Source organism: Excalfactoria chinensis, chromosome 1 (assembly GCF_039878825.1).
Source record: "Excalfactoria chinensis isolate bCotChi1 chromosome 1, bCotChi1.hap2, whole genome shotgun sequence".
Taxonomy (NCBI): Eukaryota; Metazoa; Chordata; class Aves; order Galliformes; family Phasianidae; genus Excalfactoria; species Excalfactoria chinensis.
Window position 1 is genome coordinate 1227609 of NC_092825.1, and position 22310 is coordinate 1249918.

The 22310-nt window shown below is 43.5% G+C and overlaps 1 protein-coding gene across 1 annotated transcript in view; it reads right to left on the minus strand.

Moving 5' to 3' along the window:
- Nucleotides 1–2951: 2951 nt before the first annotated feature.
- Nucleotides 2952–22310, minus strand: part of EXOC4 (exocyst complex component 4) — a 390126-nt gene continuing 370767 nt past the window's right edge. The window contains exon 18 of the mRNA XM_072356793.1: nucleotides 2952–4327. Within this exon, the coding sequence (XP_072212894.1) occupies nucleotides 4090–4327 (238 nt within the window). The 3' untranslated portion in view covers nucleotides 2952–4089. The remainder of the gene's footprint in view (nucleotides 4328–22310) is intronic.

The following is a 22310-nucleotide window of genomic DNA, read 5'->3' on the forward strand; positions in this document are numbered from 1 at the left end:
GGGTAGCATAGTGTGTTCCTGCTATGGGAATTAATCCCCAACACTAAAGATCAGTGTATAAGTGACCACTGCTCCTTTGTGTGGCTCCTCCATAGCTCAGCACAGGAAAGTGTCTCCATTTCCCCCTACAAAAAGTTCCCCAGTTACCCAAGAGCAATAGGACTGACATTACTGCAATGCTAATTTCCTCTTGGCAGCTCTCCCCTGCTCTCTGAGTGCCCTCCCCTTTACTGCCATGTACCACATTGAAAAAGAAATTTGCAATTATGACTCGTGCTAATAAAACAAAAGTGAAGCCAATGAAAGGCAAAAAGAGAGACTTTGTAGAATGACTGCTCAGGAAACCTTTCCAGCAGCACTGTCTCTCAGTGCTGCACTCATCACATCTATGGCAGCTTATGAGGTTGAAGGGATTCACACCATAATATCTCTGGCCCCTGTGTATATGTATGTATATATAATAATATATATGCATAGAAATGCGCGCATGCACGTCCATTTAGTTGTATATGCACTTGTTGATCAGACAGCTTTATATTCTCCTTAATCAAGAGGCTGCCAAGAAGGAGGAGGTACTTGGGAGAAGATGAGCTGGTGACTGATACACAACTGTGGCAGGAGCAGGAGCAATTTACATTACCTTCTATGTCTGGCACAGGCTTCAAAACAGCATGATAATTAAAACCCAGTAAAGATTACGAGGCTGTAAAGGGGAAATTGTGAAACCCTCATGAACTTTTACAGCTCCCATGAAAATATTTCATTTTGTGGTCTGGAGGAGTATTTCCTTGTCTCTTTAAGCACCAAAGGGCCACAGTCATATAACAATTACTTTCTAAGGGCTGCCGGAGCTGATAGCGTTTCACATTGCATTACAAACAACATCCCTAGGCGCTGTCCATGAAACATGGTGTCTTGCAGGGTTACATGAGGACTGCAAAACCACTGCAAGCAAGAAGTGGTGTAGAGAACAGAACAGGAAACGACACCTGTGGTCACCTAAGAAAGTACAACACTGAGGATGGGTCCTTCTTTCAGGGCAGAAGGGTATGTCACCCTATACAGTTGTGCACAGAATCACAGAATGATTAAGGATGGAAAAGACCACTAAGACGATGAAGTCCAACCACCAAAGCATCCCGACCGTACCCTAAGCCATGTTGCTAAGATGAAGGGGGTTCCTGTGGTCTTTGCACGGTTTCCAATACCTTCACATGTGCAGGGTTGCCAACCACCAGACCAGGCTGCGCAGAGACAACCATAGCCTGCCAAATATGCACCATACAAGCGCACATACACTTAATCAAGGAGTCTCTATGACTTGGACAGTACCCAGGAATAGAATCTCAGGCTCATAGAGTTGTATGAGTTGCAAGGGGACTTTAAAGGTCAACTGGTCAAACTCCCTGCAATGAACAAGAACATCTACAGCTTGATCACGTCGCCCATAGCCTGGTCCAGCTTGAGCATGAATATCTCCAGGGATGGGGCATCCAATCACATCTCTAGGTGACCTGTTCCAGGTATGTGGTATCTGTTAGACGGACATGATGAGTACAGTGTTAAAAAGACATCTGATGAGACAGTGTGATCTCAAGAGCCTTTCCAAACACGTATTTAGAAGTACTTGTGTCTGAGTACTATGCTTGGGTTTGGAGTCCAACTGTGGCTCCAGATGGGCATGAACGTGTGTGGACCATGCAAGAGGGTAAGCCAACGTGTTGTCTGAATAGTTACTTGCTTACTAAAACAGCTTGACTCTACCCACAATAACAGCTTAACGAACACAACATGTTCCCAAAAGATCTCTCCCCCACCTACTCAGTTCTCTATTAGTGAGAGAGGATTACAACAAACACCAGCATTCAAGTCAGACCCTGTACAAGGGGACTTCTTTGTTCCAGGCAAGTTTGGTGCCAAAAGAACCCCCTCATTGCTTATCTTGTCCAGGTGAGTTGTAGCAAGAGGGTTGTTGCTGTGCCATCCCTGCTATCTGGAAACACATGTATGGTGTAATTACCCCAATTGCACCGCCTCTCCTCTCTTCATAGTCATGCCATGCTATTCTTGCACCTTGCAGCCCAACAAATTCCTTCTCACATCTCAAGACAGTGAACAGATCTGACCCAGGACTTTGTATTTACTGCTTGTGGTGGCGTGATGGACAATGTGATGTGTAGTTCAAAGGAAAATCTTATAAATAATTTACTTTGGAAGAATACAGACTCCTACATTTGAAATTCTCTTGTTTTCATATGATTTGTTGTGGCATCTACCAGCACAGCTGTTCGGTGGGTGGAAAACGTAGACTTCAAAGTTTGAGATCAGCCATGTCAAGATGAGACAGTCTCAGATTATTAAGCAATTAGAGACAAACAGAATCTAAAATAGTTTGACTCTAGGCCACAACAGCCCAGCCTGAATTCAGAGCTCCTCACATACCTCCAAGGGTCTGAAATCTAATATTTTACCATGCAACTTCTTTTCCATCCTCCCATGTCTGGATGCATAACCGCCTGCTTCTTGCATCCTCTCTGCAGCACATCTTGGATGTCACAGTTGCTGAATACAGAGCTCATGTGTTACCCCAGGAAGATCCCACGTCATCATACACGACCATGGTGGCTGCTCTCCACACTTATTCATTCAAATTCCTCATGGAAAGGAATGAACTCTTGGATTTAATGGCCAAGACTGACATGAAAAACTGAGTTCATGTAAAAAAAAAAAAAGAGAACAGAAATCAGAAGATTCTTAACAGTTAGAACTACTGGGTTCTACTTTTAACACAGAGGTTGTGAAGCTTCTCGTCCAGTCGGACTGTGGCAGCTGGGAATTAGACTGATTGATTCTGAAGACCACTTCTTGGAAGACACCACATGACTTTAGACCTGGAAGAGAACCTTTTCAGTACCACAAAAGTTCTTCAAAAACAAAGCACCAGAGCCTTTGAGGAGTCCCCAAGTATCTTTTAATTCTGAAGTTTCAAGACAAATGCATGAGTAGTTACACAGCTCAGAGAGAACCTATCTCAGAATGCGAAACCCAGCCGGGTTGGCTATTCACCTGACAAATACAAGTGCAGTGTATCCTTGGTTTGGAGAGCTGACATAAACTTATCAGCCCTAGTGAATAAGGAATCTTTTATTAGGCATGTACAAATGGTCAAGGCAGGACAGAATGGTGACCTGAGCTCTCTTCATACTGCAGATCTGGAATGTGCCCTCCTCCTGCCCTTGCTGATCATTCAGTGCTGAGCTACTGTGTGTCTTTCCAGCACATCAAATGGTGATTAAGAAATATCTTCTGAGCTGGGCACACTCTAAAGATATATTCAGAAAAAAAAGAGAATTAAGTTCAGCTATTACCTTTATATTGACAATTTTCTCCTACATTCACTGTCATCCAGTGCAGTATGAGCTGCAGAAACTGATGCCATATGGCTCCATGATAATGAAAAAGTAAAAGTGGAAACAAATGGTCCCACGTTACCTCCCATTACAAGAACTGGCTTATTACTATCTGGAGGAATAAGCTACTAGATCTCTTTGCAGTGGAAACAGCAGAAAACTAAATGCATCTATGACCGTCACTGCAAAAAGTACTGGCAAAGCTGAAACAGGCTTATCGTGCAGCAATGCTGCTGGAACAGCTTCAATATCATCACGATCCCACATGTTACAAACAAATAATGTCATGGTGATTTTTACTTCAGTGTGGTCTGATCTTTCACTGAAGGCTCTGGCCTCACCCAGTGTGAAATCTCTTTTCCCATCTTGCCTTACTTACATCTCAAGGCAAAGCAGCAGTGATAGAGCAAAGCCAAACACCCCACCTAAATCTCTACCAGGATGCCTGTTCCTCCTGCAGTGCAATCACTATTGGGACAACACATTAAGGAAGCATTACGTGATCACACATCAACCCCAACCCCAAGAAAACCCCCAAACTAAAGTTTAAATCACATTTCCTTTCTCGCTCGCAGACCATTACCCAGAAGATACATTCTTTTGCCATAAATTATAACAGAAACACAGGAATCTGGATTTGCAACCTGACAGCCCCTGCTGCTCACTGTGGCTGAGCACATTAAACTGTGGTGATTTTCTTGTCCTTGGTGGCCTGTTTGATAGCAGCCTGCTCACAAATGATCTCCTTCAGCCTCTGCAGCCTCATGTTCTGCGTGGTTTGGTCTCCCACACCCGTCTGGCTTCGGTGCAGTAAGTTCAGGGCGTAGATGTATTCCAGCTCTGTGTACTTCACACCTTGATCCACCACCAGGTTTAAGAGCTCATCCGCCGTGTTGTAGAGCATCTCATAATACTGCCTGGAAAGCAAGCAAACAACCACTCTGGTGAGAATTGATATTTGATGCTCCAGACCTTTAATTCTATAGGATATCATCACTGATTATTTTTTATTCAGCAGTACCATGAGCTGAGAAGGATGCTTCAGGTGCTGGACAAGCAGAGCACAAAGGCTTTCCTATTTAACACAGAGTTAATATGAATTGCAAAAGTACATGGGAGCAAACCTCCTACTTTCCCTGATCCCAACACTCTTCCATACTCAAAACACAAATTATGCGGAACCGAGGAGAAAGATCTCTTGAAGGTCTGTGGTCCAGATAATACCAACAGAAAAGCATCCTAGCATCCTGTCCAGGGGAAGCTGTACAAACATAACATTTTACAAAGCTCCTTTAGGCAGAGGGGGTCCCAAACCTGGGCAGACCCTTCAAAGTCAGGGATAAGGGGAAGCTCCCCCATGCTTCTGCTGGAGAAGGCTGCAGTCTAATCCTTATGTCCTGGTGGGATCAATTATTTAAAACCCAAGGGAAAGAGCTCCAGGAAAAGTTATCACCTCGTTCCTTCTCCCTGCTCTTTGACTGCATTAAAATAACAATCAGGGCAAACATGGCAAAAATGCATATTAAATTCCTCTTGTTCTTTACTTTGCGGGCTCTCGGGTCTGGCTTAGCTGTGCTTTTGCAGAGCACGCAGCGTGCCAGCAGACTGCAAATCACTGCAGCAATGACTGTAACTGGCTGTGACAAAACTATGTGTTTGCAGCTTCTTGGGTCATGCCTGGTTGTGTGATCAAGGCTCCTGGGCTTCAGAGCTCTGCATTTTCATCCCCTCTGTCTCCTTCTAGACATTGTCTGCAGCTGTGAGCTGAGACTTTGCTCCCGTGGCTGAAAGTCTGCAGCAACATCACTGCTATCAGAGACCAGGTGGGATGATGGACTCGCACCTAGAGGAAGGAGAGTCCAAAACCATCAATTCCAGGAACAAGGACTGATTGGATTTGTGTTCTCTGGTCAGAGAAGAAGGAAGTGTGCTTGTACAAGTGAAGGTACACACAGAAAGCACAGGGAGCAAATAAAAAACAGCTTCCGGCGATAAACAATAAGCTGAAAAACCAATCAAGCAGTTAGGCTCCACACAAATGAGATACAGAGCATAAAGAAACTGAAGGAGGATGAGTTCTCCAGCATCACCAACAGCCCCAGGGGACTCTGAGCTGGGCTCTGGTACAAGAACACACGGCTCTCCTTAGAAGCAAGGGAAAACTGGGCAGGCTAACTTTCACTTCTTGAGAACACAAGATAATCTGTGATTCTCCAATACAAGATATTCTTTGATTTCTCTTGGAAAAGAAAGGGGAACCGTGAAAGCTGCTTAAGAAATAGCATTGGTAAGAGCTGTTCAGCAGCAATTTTGATCAAAGGGATCCCCCAAGTCCCCCTAACTTAAGGATTCCAGACTGTATATCTCCAAAGGCAGGTAGATATGTAAGGATGGGAGAGACCCTGCACATCTTAATATCAGCTGCTATTTGCAGATGGCATTTGGGTAATCCCTACAAGCTACAGACTCATCAGCTCTTGTGATGCTGATAATGCCAGATGAGGCCAGTGCTTCAGAGAATGACTGAAAACACCTACGTGGTTCAGGTAAGAAGCATTCTGCAAGGCTGGTTTGGTGAGCCTCAATGTGTTAAAAAGATTAAGCTGTTTATAAAGCTGTTTCAATACATAGAGAGAAATCTACTCTTAGGTTAACTCTGAGGGTACCGGCAATATCTCAAGTACAGTTATACACACTACGTATAGAAAAAACAGTGCAGTTGTCAAAGTAAACGGTGAGATTTAGGAAACATTGATCATCTTCAGATATTTTATGCTTAACAGAAAGGAAATGATTTTTTTTCCTTTGCAACAAGGGACCAGGAGGGGGAAGAAACAACCACAGCCTCTCTGGGAGTCTTCCATCTGACTCCATCTCTACTGCTTAAATGCCTTTTGGGTGCATTACTCTGGGGTTCAGCCTTGAGCCTCCCCTGGTTCTTCAGGCTGGCTCTGTGATGAAGGGCAGGGGAGGTTCAGGTTGGATATTAGGAAGAGTGTCTCTGAAAGAGTGGTGAGGCATTGGAATAGCTGCCCAGGGAGGGGGTGGACTCATCATCCTTGGAGGTGTTCAAGAAATGTGTAGATGCGATACGTAGGGACATGGCTTATTGGGCAACATTGGTGGTAGGTGGATGGCTGGACAAGAAGATCTTAGAGGTCTTTTCCAACCTTATTGATTCTATGGTGTCAAGGTGTCAGTGGGCATCGGGGTGACTGATCCCACTTCATACCCTCTCCTGAGATGCTGAAGCTGGTGTGTCTGCAGCACTATTAGTCAATGCAACCCTTGTCTTTACTCTGTGTCCTTACAACCGCCTTTCTTCTTGGCCTGTCCCAAATCCTGGGTTACTGCAGATGAATTCCATTCCTAATAAACACAGGACTCACCTGTCACTCTGTTCAGGATCAGATTATTTTTTAATTAAAAATTTCCTTCAAAATGAAAAAAAAATAAAAAAAAAATAAAAAAAAAATAGAGCAAGCGAGACAGTACGAGCGAGCAAAAGGTATGCATTTTTAATTGGGAGCAATTAAAACACTGCTGCTTTGGCATGGCATTGCCTTTGGCCAAACCTTATTTGCATGAGTAATTATTCACTCCATTATGAAGTCTGCTCAACTTTGCCTCCCTTGTCTTTGAAAGTATTAATAAATATTGATCAGACACACTCCTGTTTGCCTTTGCCCAAGCAGCTCTGATGGACTCATCTTCTGATGTTATCAAATAATGAAATATGAAAGAGTGAGTGGGATGAGCCTCTTGTTCTGTGATTTTTTATTTAGGCTCTTCATTTCACTTTCAGAAGTGTATTTGTCCCTGCCATTATAAATGCTCTTTTGATTATCAAGAGGAGGTTGTGAAAAGCAAGTTAGTAAGGGATGGGGGAAGTAAATGGATGACAGGTGAGGGAGATCTCTATTCAGTGAAATGCTGGCAGACTGCTCTGGTTTTTAAAGTTGAGATTTAAAGCCAGGAAGAAGAATTAAGACTTATCAAAAAGTTGATTCTATCATCTGACAAATGGGTTAATAAATAATAATAGCAGATTATCATACCTAACTGGAAAATGAATTTAGTTTCCCAAGCCTTCTGTTGGCTTCCATGTGAGCACAGCTAAACATGTGTCAGCTGACCTGTACTAAACTGATCAAGAGTTTGGGCACCAAGATCCACTGAGCAGTCTGATACTTGGGTTAAGAAGAGAGCAGATCTCAGGAATCTTTACCCACCTCAGTCAGGAATGTGGCTTATGGGAACAAAATCACCTGGTTGACTCAGCTCATCAGGGAAATCTTATTTGTATGCTTACTTGCATCGTTACTATTTATTTGCCTTATGCTGAAAAGTGTAGATAGGGCTTGTTGAGTTCATCACTAAGGCAAATGGATAATTGCAGCACAAGTTGTTACAGTGCCTTGTTCTGGATGCCACCTTCAAGCTGTTAGAAAGAAAGAAGATTACTAATCTACATAGAACCACCAAGGGGAAATCATGCCCTACCAACATGGTAGACTTCTGTGATATCATCACCAACTGGGTAGATGGGGGGAGAACAGTGGATGTTGTGCGCTTTGACTTCAGCAAGGCTTTTGACACTGTCTCTAACAATATCCTTGTAATGAAGCTTAGTAAATGCAGGTTAGCTGAGACAGGTGAAAACCAACTCAGCAGCACAGAGATAAGCAGCACAGAGTACAGCCAGAGGCCTGTAAGTAGTGATGTTACCCAGGGGTTGCTGTTGGGTCTGTCTTGTTCAACATCTTAATCACTGCTCTGGATGAAGGGATAGAATCCCACCACAGCAAGTTTCCTAATGACATAAAGCTGGGAGGAGCAGCTGATACACCAAAAGGATGTGCTACCATTCAGTGACACCTGGACAGGCTGAGAGTTGGGCACAGTGGAACCGGATCAAGTTCAACACGAGCAAGTTTAGAGTCCTTCACCTGGGGAGAAATAACAGCATGCATCTCTAAAGTTAAGGGGCTGACCTGTTAGAAAGGAGCTCTGCAGAGAAGGACTTAAGTGTCCTGGTGGGCAACAGATAGGCCATGAGCCAGCAGTGTGCCTTTCTGACCAAGAAGGCCAATAGCAGCTTGAGGTGCATTCAGTGAAGTCTGGCCAGCAGGGACTCCTTTACGTTCAGCCTCAGGGCTGATGGTTGTGTTTTGAGAAGATGAGGAGTGAAGGACTGTGTAAGGTCACCAAAGATCAAGAGAAAATGCCCTCACTGAAAAATCCAATGCTCAAATACTTCTGTACTCTTTCTGCTGACTTAGGAGGCCCAGGAAGATCCATCTTTATATGAACATCTTTGTATAAACAGCAAATAAATGAGGACATCACAGATGAAAATGGTTCCCAGGTCAAACAAAAAAAAAAACCATCACGTGGGCAAATCAAGATTGTTAAAGCCAATTATAGAATCAGTGAATCATTAAAGTTGGAAAAGACCTCTCAGATCATCTAGTCCAACCGTTCACCTACCACCAATATTGCCCACCAAACCATTGAAGAGCGACAAAAATGCTCTTTTAGTGTATTTATCAAAAAAGATGGTAACTTGAACTCTTTTCTTGGAGAGAGGGAAAAAAATGAGGTTCTCTCATTAAGAAAAGATCTCTGAAAAGGCAATCAGGTTGAGACAAGATCCTCTGAGGACTATTAATACCATTCTCCATTTAAATGCTAATGTCAACCTATAACCCAAGGCCTGCACACACACAAAAGTTTTTCAAAAGATGGCCAGGTGAATTCACAATTAAATTCTGATTTCCCCGAGAATGACTTGATCTCTTCTTAAAAGAAGGACCTTCAGACGAACGGCGTGATGTTCCAGAGTAAAGAATCTTACTTCAATTATTCACTTATTATACAGCTGGGTGCCTACTCTGTAATGATGTGGACAGAAACAGATTCAGAAGGGGAGATCTTGGATCTGGGTGCTGACTTACCCAAAGGGAACGACAAAAAAAAGAAGTGTTCTGTGCTTTATCTCTTGCACTTTTGGGGGATTAGGAAGTCATTTTTACAATACTCTAATAAGAAATCTAGTAAGAAAGTAAAAAAGGTCAAGTCTGAAGCACTTACAGACTAAATCTATACACATACAAACACACACACACAAAACACACCCACAAGACGGAACAATGAATATATACTTGAAGTGGAAAAAAGACCAAAGCAGTAATGAAGTCACTTCATTTTGATAAAGACAGATCTCAATAGAACTATTACATTCACATGTATGGAGGAGGTGAGTGAGTGCAGAAAGGGAAGGTGCAGAAAGAAATGAGGTAACTTTTGTTATACAGAGTTTTGGGCCTGAGTTGAATGAGAAGAGGTGCCTGTGGGAGATGGCGCTGATGGTTACTTGGGCACCAGAGATGGGACAGGAGGGCTAAGCAGCACCATGTTAGATTTTGCAAAGCGAATTCACAAAAACTGCAATACCAGTCAATGGAAAATAGACATAAACCTGCAATTACTGTAATTTCTACACCTCGTGAAGACTGCAATGATGTTTGCATAGAATTATAGAGTCATTAAGGTTGGAAAAAAAACAACTAAGATCATCTAGTCCAACTGCCCACCCATCTCCATCATGCCCACTAACCATATCCTTCAGTGCCACATCTACCCTTCTCTTGAACACCTCCAGGGATGGCAATTCCACCCCCTCCCTGGGCAGCCTGTTCCAATGCCTCACCACCCTTTCTTGATTTTTAATTAATCTGGACCAGTTCTGAGCACAATAATAGTAATGTCCATTTTCTGCCTCCTGAAGAACCCAAAGCACTCTCGGGCAATTCAGGTGAGTTTAATTGTCTACATCAAAGATGTCATTGCTGTGCTAGTCATAGAGCTTGGAAAAGACCACAAAGAACATCCAGCCCAACCATCTAGTCAACCCCAGCTCCCCTTACACCATGTAAATAGATGGGAATCTCTCATGTCAGCTTAGGGTGAACTATGGCCAAGAAGGATTTATTTGTCTCCATGGGCTGTACAGGGAACCTAGAATGAGGCTAGAGCAGACAAAAACATATGTGTGGTGCTGTGATCTACACCTTCTTGAGATGCACCATGGACAGCCTCATCCATCATCATCTTCCTCTTGGAAGACCAAAAGGAGATGTCCCATCAACATACATTATGGCTTGGGCAGGAGGCTGTGAGCTGCGTTCCTACAGCAGAATAATATTAAGAATGTTAAGAGCACGTAAAAAGCTAAAATATGCAAGCTCCCAGTATGTGAAATGGTTTGCAATTGAAAATAGAACACGAGAGATAGAAATAAAGGTGAATTCATAGCATAATGGTTCTTCATGTGGTATCTCCACAAATTGCAGCCCTTAATAAAGGCACAAATCAGGGCTGTGATGTAAAGACATGCATTACATAACTATCTCTTTTGTTGTTGTTAATATTCCCTTCTTCCCATAGATTGTCCCTTGTGCCTTGGGGCTCCATGCCCTGTTGGGGACACGTGGCCCGTGGGGATCTCTGCATCAGACGGCGTCATTGCGAATGGGAACACGTGCCTGGATCATTTACAAACCATTCCCTGAAAGACAGCAGCCACCCTCACGCTGTGCAGGGATACACAGTAATTACACGGCTTTTTCAAAGGAAGGATAAATCCATTAAAACCCATTAAATGATATTTTTCAAAAGCAACTTCTGAGGCACTCCTTGTAGCTCCATCCTGGCTGCTACTAGGAAGGACGGAATCTCCCACTCTCCAAATGGAACTTTACGGGGTATTAAATAAGCACCCTCAGCACTTATCTGAATCTTTAATTAGTTCTATAATATACTGATGATATCAAGGCTAATTAAATTTATACAGATAAAGAGCAATGAAATTCTAACCAAGTGAGCTGGAAAGTACATATTAAATAGTAAATTTAATGGTTCAAGCAGATAAATGCAATTTTAAATAATAATAAAAAAAATTAAATTCAATTTTCATGTTGTATTAAAATTGATTTTGAGTGTGCAAATGATTGGAAAAAAATCTTTTTAGTATATCAGTAGAAGTGCTAATCCAGCCTGTTCAAATATCAGTTATTAATGCCAGCATTTGCAAATAAGCTACACACATTTGCATTTTTACTGCATATAGTAAAAAGAAAAAAAAATTATCTATACCATATGCCAGTTTATAAAGAATATTAAACAATTTTTCCCCTTGCCTCATGCATAAATGAGAGGAGATGTGGAAATGAATGTAGCCCTAAAGAAGAGAGTGTCAGCAGTTCGATGGAAACTACTGCAAAGATTGCTCCGGTCAGCAAAAATATAATATAATTTTAGCTACCCTTTGGGAACAACCATTAATATGAGGAAAAAAAACCCAATCCCACAACAAAAATAAAACTAACCAAACCCAACAGCCAGTTTTATTTAGGATGAAGTGGCTTGGAACCGGATAAAAAAAAAACAACACACCCCAATGTTGTAATGGGGGAGATGTTCAGTGGTGCATGTGTGCTGGTTTTTAATACAAAGGGGAATGTTTGGTAGTTACCGATGGGTGAAGGACACATCTGCTTGCTAGGCAGAACAGGATGTAACACCTTAACTGTGAGGTCCACCAAGCCAATATCGGCCTGTAGGAGGCTGAGGTTGACCCTCGGTGCTTCAAAAGAGGCTTGAACCACTTGCTGAGGTGAGGCAAACTGCCAAAAATCCTTGAAAACTCCTCGTTATGTTTTCTTTTATTCTTGCCATCTTTGTCCATTGGGTTTGGATGCTGTAGTAGCTTCAAGAGTTAAGAAATAGTGTTTTGTATTATCATTTGTTTGTTAACTATTGAGTTTTCTCCTGCTAGAACCATCCATTATCTTATGCCAGCCTAGAAACCTCTGTGACTGAGGAAGCACAAAGCACAGAAGAACAGAATCATATAAAGTTAGAACAGACTACTAAGATCATCCAGACCGACCACCAACCCATCCTCACTGTGCCCACTAAACCATGTCCTTCAGTGCCACATCTACCCTTTTCATGTACACCTCCAGGTAGAGAGGCTCCACCACCTCCCCAGAAGACTATTCCAATGCCATCCAATGCAATCCAATACGGATTGCTCAACACTGGGCAAGATCTATCATAGAATCATAGAATCACAAGGTTGGAAAAGACCTACAAGATCATCTAGTCCAACCGTTCTCCCTTTACCATACCTACAGAAAACCACTAAACCATATCTCCTAGCTCCCTATCCAGACGCCTCTTGAACACTGCCAGGGATGGTCCAAACAAGCAGGATAATTAAGTCATGAGTCAGCCTCAAACTCTACCCATGGGATCGTCAGCAAGGAGTTACCACCACCATGACCTAAAGGGGTAGAGGTCAATGATCTCCCCCCTGTAAATTGAAAAGGAATGGTGTGAGGCCAATTCATTCTACACTGTAGTTATACCAAGTTGAAGTGCTATATGGAGGCTGGATATTATAAAGAAACCAGGCAACCAATATGGATTTAATATCAGATTTTTTGATGCTCAGAAGCCGCGGACTTAAGTGTTTCCTCATGAAGGAGTTAAAGCTTAAAGTCTTTGGCATTCCTCTCCAAACCGTTTTTGTTGGCCACTGCCCACGTGAACATCTCATCACACCTAATATGCCAGTTCTCAATAACTCTTGACGCTTGGAAAGCTTCAGATTTGCAAGCTGGATGTATTTATGGCCAGCTGTTACTCATTGGCTCTTGAAGCAATATTTTTGGTTTAAATTGTTTCTCCTTCTCTAATGTGCCTAGGGCAAAAGAGGGGGGAAAGTCACAGCTTCTCTAAGGCATTGCCTCTTTTTAGGTCTGCCATTCCTGAAAGGAGGAACATTTGCTCACCGCAGAGTGAGTATGGAACCTGCTGTGTGCAGCACAACTGTGGCCTCTTCTGGCTGTTCTTGGTGAAATTTTACCTCCAACATCCTCAGCTTCTTAAGCCTACAGATCCACACCAGAATATTTTTCTCTGGGCAGCACAAATCCTTAGCATGTACCATCAAGGCAATGCCAGTGCAAGGTAAAACCCACAGCTATGGCTGTGGTTTCTATCTCCAGGTCTGCTCGTCTTCTCTCATTGTTCTTTAGGAGCAAGCTGCAAAAGTCATGACCTCACTGCAAAACGATGATGGCTCCATGGAAACAAGGACCTCACAGCCATCCACACCAGAGAAATCACCCTGAATCATTAATTTTATCTCATTCCTGAAATGCATCTTCTCACTGTACAACACCTCCACGCTATTGAAAGAAATCTGCTGTGAACACTGGACCTTTAAATGTTTGTATTAATTCACTCGCTTTCTCTTTCAGTACTATTTGTGTATCTCAAAGCACTTAAATACCATTTACAGCACGTCTCTCTGTTTTATGAAAAGGTTGTTTTATGGTTGAGAAAATGGAAGTCTTGACATTAAGATCAGTCTGAAGGCATTCTTCACACAACAGGCTGGATATTGTAGGATAACATAGTCATTAAGGTTAGAAAAGACCTCTAAGATCATCCATTCCAATCCTCAACCCTTCTCTACCATGTCTACTAACCATGTCCCTCAGTGCCACATCTTCATGCTTCCTGAACACCTACAAAGATGGCGACTCCACCATCTCCCTGGGCAGCCTCTTCTACCACTTTTTCCAACGGTACCTTTTTTTTCTGAATATCCAACCTGATACAAGCCAGTGAAATCCATCTCCATGCTGGTAACCTCCCAGCGGGGCCAGCTTCACCACAAGCCTCAACCTTTGAACGTCCTCCAGAGACAAAAAGCGCTTTTTTCCTGGTGATTCTGAGAATCTGCCCGTTTGCATGCTACAAGTGAAGGCAGAATAAATCTCACGCAGCGTGCCAAGCAGTTAACAGATTGCAAGAAAAAAATACAATCATTTACCAATGGGCTTAAGAAAACAACTGAGAACACGAAGACACTGAATCTTATTATAAAATGATGCATTTTACATATTGCTTCTTCATAATACAAGCTGTTCCTCACGAAAGCACGGAACTTGATATTATTTGCACCTCTTTTCTTTTTCTCTTCGTTTTTGCACACAAAACAACACGATGTGGAATCCACCTCTGATGCATGACTTCTATATGCACCAGAGGGACCAACTTCAGCTTTAGATGTCAGTGCATTTAAATGACAATTAGTAGACAATATTGGTGGGTGGTAAATGGTTGGATTAAGTGGTCTTAGAGATCTTTTCCAACCTTAATGATCCTAAGAGTCCATGACATGACATGCCATCTTAATTTTATACCCTTTATGTACTATTTGATCTCAAATCTGGAATACAAGTTGTAGAATGCAAGGCAAGATTTACAAGCCTTCAATAAAATCCAAGTAAGAGATGACACAATGCAGATCATTTCCTGAAAGTGATACTGATTTGTGTACGCAGGCATCATATGTGTAGATTCAAACACAGCGATCTGGATGTAAATGTTTTAATATCTTCCTAAAATACAAGAGTTAAGACTTTCCATCTTCAAGTGAGAGCATGGATTTCACTTGGATATCAAGCCCGGGTTCATTACAGGACGGATTTAATTGCTGCATCAGAGTTTGTGTGTTGATACCCTGCATCTGACGTGCGAAAGTTCAGGGATGCCAATCAGGCACAGTGCAGATGCCACTCTGCAAAACGTTCTCAGACAGTCTCCATCTGTCAGATATGGTAATAGTTGCACTCAATCAATAATTCACCCTCCTTAACTCTGTGTTTCCTTCATTTGAGTCAGAATTTTTAATGTCAGCCTCACCACAGGACCTTCCTTGGGCAGACAGGAACTGCCCAATCTGCATTCCCCTGTGGGTTTCTATGCCCTGGAGCCAGTCACCTTCTGCAGCTGAAGAACCGTCTCTCAGTTTACTCAGTTCTTTCCTGATTTAGCTGTAAAAATCACAGCTTCCCTTTTTGGTCAGCATTTTTGTCTCATAGGTTGGAAGCCAGAGGGTGGTTAGGACAACCAAACCAAAATACAGCTCACATGGACCACAGCTTTTCTGGGATAGATCACGATGAAAGCCACTAAGGTAGAAGAATATAAAAAATAGGATGCCATCGTATGAACTCGAAGAGTTCAGTGATGACCTGGAGTTGCTCTTCCATGAGCCGAGGCTGCAGCAAGGCAACTTGTCCTCGTATGAGGGCAAATTCAAGCCTGTAAGAACATGATTAGGGCCCAAAGCCATGAGATGGCCTCATTGGTGGTCTCTGTGTGAGGCTGTGGCTTCTTTGTATACTCATCAGTGGTCCCTTGGCAGCAACATGATTCGGGGGCAATATTGGTGGTAGGTGGACGGTTGGGCTTGATGATCTTAGAGGTCTTTTCCAACCTTTATGACTGTATGGTTCTATGTGTTGAGTCCTAAAGCAGTTGAGTGTGACTGCCATAGAATCACAGAATCACGGATCCAACCATCTATCCATCTCTGCTGTACCTGCTAAACAGTGTCACTGTGCCACATCTCCCCGTTTCTTGAACACCTCCAAGGACGATGACTCTACCAGCTCCCTGGGCAGCCTGATCCAACGCCTCACCACTCCTCCTAAGGAGTATTTTTTCCTAATATCCAACCTGGATAATAACAGCAACGATTCCCTGGATCACTTTCCCAGTCACTGAGTTCTTGTTGAGTCCGAGGGATGCCTCCAAGATACTCAGAGAAATGCTCTTCTATAGGCACGAGCTACATTTCTTGGACTTCCTGATCATGGAGAGATTTCCATGCATAGCTGGAAACTTGTCTGGATCTACAGTGTGGCTTCTACACTGCACCCTACCATTCAGATGTCTTGCTCCACTCTAACCCCATCAATATGGCATGACTCGACACTGTTACTTTGCTCATTTTCCCTCTTGCAGGAATTGGCCCTGTGCTATTGCCACCCCCTGCTCCTTTCTCCTCACTCGTGTAACTCTGAAAGCCACCCTTTCCAGAGCTGGCCATTTCTTCATCATTTTCTTCCCCTATCAGTCGTGCCCTGCCAACTGGTACACCTTCCAGGTGAAGCATTTCTGATTCCTGGGTGCCTGCAGGTAGACTCTGCTCCCTGGCTCAATCTAACTAAGCGAGAAACCCCCTGCAAAAGATATGATTTCAGTGCATGGAAAAGTGATGAGTGGCAGTTCTTACCAATGTATCACACTGCACCAATATCTGCTGCTTCTGAGCAGATTACTGGGTATGAGGCACTGCAGTTTCTAATGAGATCTGACTGACAGGGTAAACCAATCTGCTGCTTAAGGACTTCCATGTGTCTTTCTATCTGTGGGGCTCGTGCTAGAAAGAAGCAGCCTACTGTGAAAAAAGGCAGGGCATTTTTCTAATTGCTTCCATTTGCAGGCTGGAGCTAGGCAATAGAGATGCATTTCAAGCTGACAATCCAATATTTACCTTTATATCAGTTGCAGACAAATGTCTGGGAAGGCTGTTCTTTCCATACTGATGGTCCCCCCTTTCCTTGCCTTTTTTTTTTTGTCTCACACAGACTTCCCTTCTTATGATCCCCCTCATTTCTTTAATGGCTGTTTGCTACGTATTCACATGGAAAGTCCCCCAAAAGGTAACCACACCTGCAGCACAGCTGCACACCTGCAGAACCCGCCTTTAAGCATGGAAGCAGACGGCAGTTTCTAAAAGCAGTTTTTGGTGCAGTATTTGTTAGGGCTCAAACATGGAATTTGCATTCACGTACGCTCACAGGGATACGTGTTCCTGTGGGATCATTCTGAAGGTTTCTTCAGACTCAATCTGGAGCCTGGAGCCAAATTTTGACCTATTCTAAGCAGTGTCATAGAATAGAATCATCACAGAATCATAGAATGGCCTGGGTTGAAAAGGACCACAGTGATCATCCAGTTCCAGCCTCCCTGCTATGTGCAGGGTCACCAACCACCAGACCAGGCTGCCCAGAGCCACATCCAGCCTGGCCTTGAATGCCTGCAGGGATGGGGCATCCACAGCCTCCTTGAGCAACCTGTTCCAGTGCGTCACCACCCTCTGGGTGAAAAACTTCCTCTTAATCTCTAACCTAAACCTCCCCTGTCTCAGTATAATCCATTCCCCGTTCTCCCATCAGCCCATGTAAACAGTCATACCCTCTCCTATTTATACGCTACCTTCAAGGAAGGCCACAATGAGGTCACCTGGGAGCCTTCCCTTCTCCAAGCTAAACAAGCCTAGCTTAACAAGCCCATGTCTCCTTTTCAGCCACTCTGCTTGTGTCTTGAATTAAAAACCAGCATGTGTTTGCTCTGCAGGGGAGCTGTGCCACTCTGTGCAGCATACCCAATAGGTGTCAGTCACACCATTTGAATGACAGCCATCTGCCACCAGCATGCGAGTCAGGACAATGAGCATTGCCAGGCACTATCAGGGATGTGCCACAGCGATGCATGAATGAAGAAATGCTGAGATCTTCAACAAGGGATGGTAGAGAAGTTGTGGATGCCTCATCATCCTTGCAGGAGCTCAATTTCAGGCTGGATGGGTCCCTGGGCAACCAAATCCAGTGTAGGGCAACCAACCTATGGCAGGGGAGGTTGGAACTCGATCTTTCAAGTCCCTTTCAGCCTAAGCCATTTTATGATTCTATGCTGTTGCTTTCTATTTTGGTAGCAATCTGTGCAAAACTGACCTTTGTCCTTTGAAATAGTAAAATGCAGAATGGTCTTCTCTTTTGCCAGACTCTCTCGAGTCCCTGAGGAGATCTGGGGTCTGCCATGACTTTTGAGGGGAGGGCCAGGGAGAGGAGAGAAGAGGAAAGGAGAGATTCTAAGATGAAAGGGATCTATAAGGATCATCAGGTCTGACATGAGAATCAACGTGATTTCTGTTGCTTTCTGCATTTCTGCACTGCAGGTGGGTCTTGGGCAGCTCTTTCTACATTTACAGTGATCAAGCCTTTGAGAAACATGGCCAGTGTGAGGCTCTGGAAGATCAGGGAACCAAGGGAAGCAGGGAAGAGAAGGCCTTGGGACTCTAGCAGAAGAGGGCTGGTTAAATGTTCCTATGGCAGATCCAAGCAGGCAAATAAAATTGCTGTCTGTGCACACAAAAAGTCTGTCCACCCCTTTATGGCTAAAGCCAGTGGGGTACCATGTGTGTTATGTGTTTATGTAAACCTGGAAATGAGATTTCACAGTCAGCTTTGTATTTCTATGGGATAAGAAAGGCCATATTAACTGTGGTACTTTCTGAATCTTGTGGTGGGGGTGTAGTTTCGGTGTCTCAAGCTAGACTGAGCCCTGGTTTGAAGACTACTTATTTATCAGGGAGTCACAAGCACATGTTGAACACACACCACATTATTGCTGACAACCTACAATGCTGTATTTTTCTGCAAACACCTACACTACTGAACTCTATGTAGCCAAGGAGAAAGCAGACACTGATAAATACTCCACGACTTGCAAGAAGCACCAACAAGGCCCTGGATACCAAGACTCACACCTACAGGATGTGCTTTCAAAACCTGGTCTGTAAAGAAAATCAACACCCACTCTAAGTTGAATCACAGAATCACTGATGCTGTAAAAGACCTCTAAGATCATCTAGTCCAACTGTTCACCTACTATCAATACTGCCCACTAAACCACGTCCATAATGTATCATATCTCCACGGTTCTTGAACATCTACAGGGATGGTAACTCAACCACTTCCCTGGGCAGCCTCTTCCAATGACCAACCACTCTTTCACATAAGTTCTTAAAATCCAACCTGAATCATCCCTTAAGGCCATCACCTCTCATCCTGTCACTGTTACCTGGGAGAAGAAGCTGACCCCCACCTCACCACCATCTTATTTCAGGGAGTTATAGAGGGCAATGAAGTCTCCCCTGATCCTCTTCTCTAAATTGAACAACCTCAGTTCCCTCCCTGCCCAGATCCCTTCTGCGGGGCTTTCCTACCCTCAGATAGATCTACACTTTCCCCAACTTGGTGCCGTTTGCAAACTCACTGAGGGTGCACTCCATTTTCTCACTACTCCATTTCCTCACTCATGTCACCAATAAAGATATCAAACAGGATGGGACCCAATATCAACCTCTAGGGAACACCACTCATGACCGGTTGCCAGCTGTGCTTAACTCCATTCACCACCACTCTCTGGGTCTGGCCATCCACCCAACAACGGGTGTATATATCCAAAGCACAGACTCCAGCTTCTCCAAGAGAATACTGTGGGAGACAGTGTCAAAGGCTTTGTACATAAACATAACGACCCAGTTCCAGTTGGACAGCCAAATTTTCCTGCATTTACATTGAAATGGCTGCAGCTCTACTCGTAACTGGTCAGTATTTCCAGGGAGGTCAAAGTCACTAAAGGTAAAAAGCAACAAGAAAAAAAACTTCCACGAAGAAAAATCCTTTCCCTTTAATTACCATTAGCAATGCAGCATGACAGAATGAGATAAACACACATGCACCTACACAAATAAGGAGCTTGGGAACATAAAGTAATTACTTTGATTTTTTTTTTTTCTTTTCCCAGTGACATTCAAAACTTATTAGTCTCAAGAAACCACATATCAGCAAAAGACTGTCACCTCAGGGATAAATGAGGAATTTGTAATTCATTTCCAGGAGAATATATCCTGATGCTGTTAATGCAGAATGGGAACGCGCCGCGGCCAAGTCTAAGAGCCAAAAACGCTTCTTAAAAGTGTTTATTCGCATCTTCCTGAGCTTGTGTCCCTGGAAATGTGAATGCAGGCTTTGGCTGGCTGAGAAGTTCACCTCCATTGATTACTTCACTAACACACCAAGAACCAAGCGGAGAAAGTCAATGTAGTCTCTTCTGTTTTTCAGTCCATTTCCAGCGTAGGAAAATTGAATTAATCTCTTTACTTGGAGCAACTCAAACAACCACATGAAAATCATTACAGAGGCCGCTAAAACCTCTATCTTTAAAGGTTACAGTGTGAAGATTAAAAGCACCTCCGGGAAAAAGAGAAATGGCTGATCAAAATTCAATGTCAACAGTGGAAAGCCCGGGCAGGACCGTCACCTTCCAGCACACGATGGGTATTTTAAGATGCTTCTGCTATATGGAGCGATACCAGCAAAGAGAAGATATTGTGGGATTTTGCACATCACGACGTTTGGACACTGGGGATGTAGGAAGTGCAAAACAATTTCAGACCCCCTAAATCCCTTTAATAGGGGGCTGCTACCTGGTGCACTATGACTGTGGTGGATCTTTAGTTAGAGAGCAAGTATTTACCAGCTCAGTGGGACGATGCATCAATCTGAAAGTTTAGGCTTGGATACCTCGCTGGACACAAGTGTGTGTTCTCTGGGTTTCTAGGGCCTCTTTTTCTGCAAAATGCCTGGTGAGTGTTTTAATTACAAATCTAGCAGAACCCCTTCCTTGAGGAATTCATAATCCATGCAGCCACCACAGGAAGGAGAGGGAGATGCTGATATTACCTGGTGGTTCCAGCCACTTTCATACCATCTTCATGTGCTCATGTGCTCTCATTAAGCAAAAATTACTTAAGGACAAACAGGAGAAATGTCATCCCCCACGAGTCAGGTCCTTTGCTTCTGAACAGCTGGCAAATCACCATCTTGGACTTTTTTTTTCTAATGGGAAGAAAGAGCAGCAGGCAAGGCATTTCCCATATATACACACAGTGAATAAGAAATCTGCTACTCAGCAAACTTGAGAACAAAAGTTGTCCATCCTCAGGCTGGAGCGAGGCCAAAGATGGGGAGGGAAGAGTAATAATGCTGTCTGAGCAAGGATGTGTTTGTTCCTCCTGCTGCATCTCTGGCGCTACCTACAGCAATTCTCTTATTCACACCTGATAACCTAATTGAAGGCGAAGTTCCATTTTCAGGAACGTTATCATTTCAGAGCATTACACCTCATTTCTTTGTTTGTTCCCTCTCCTTCGATTGTGCCAGCACAGCTGTTTGCAAGGCCTGCTGTGAACCAGACCAGGGAGCTGATCCTGCCAAAAAATGAGGAAAAAATGATGTAAAAAGCAAACTATATCTTTTCTCCCCAAGCTGGATCATTTCCCCTCCCTAATTTACTGCGTTGCATCAGTGCCTGCTATGCTGGCCTAACCAAAAGAATGGGAAGAGGAAGATGGCATCATGGAGTAATACGCAATCATCATCATCCACAACCTACGTTCTTTGCACAGCTAATAAAACTGAATGTATTTCAGAGGTAGTTTTTGAGATGGGAAGGGTACTTTGGACAAACTGGAAGTGTTCGGATCTATTCTCATCTGGTGTCCATCAGGATGCTATGAGGTGGGAAGACCATTGAATCATTAAGGTTGGAAAAGACCTCATCCAGTCCAACTGTCAACCCATCCCTACCATGACCACTAAACCACATCCCTCAGTGTCACATCCCCACATTTCTTGAATGCCTCCACTGATGGTGACTCTACCATTTCCCTGAGCGTAGGTCTGCTTTTGAGGTGATGGCTGTGAATCTGCAAAAGAAGTGCATTTCCTGGCCTTGGCAAGGCTTCCTTTCCCAAAATGATGAACCTGGGCAGACAGAGATGGCTTCTGAGCCCTGCGAGGCTGTGGGATTCAGAGTATGAGTTCCCAGTGCTGTGGTGAGATGACCTGAAAACCACTTTCAGACTTCAAGATGCGCTGCCTTTTCCTGTACGTCTCAGTACCAGGACCCAGTGATTAAAAGAAAAACCTCTCCAAACTCTTTTCTTAAACACTGATGGATGTAAAGCTTAAATCTGAACTTCATCAAGCTCTCAATCTGAGGAAAGGATAAGGAGTCATTTGGTTTCTGGCCCTACAAGGAGACGGAGTACATGCATGAGATTGAAACACCTGGTTTTGACACAGATGTGCTAACTAGAAATACTTGACTCACAATGAA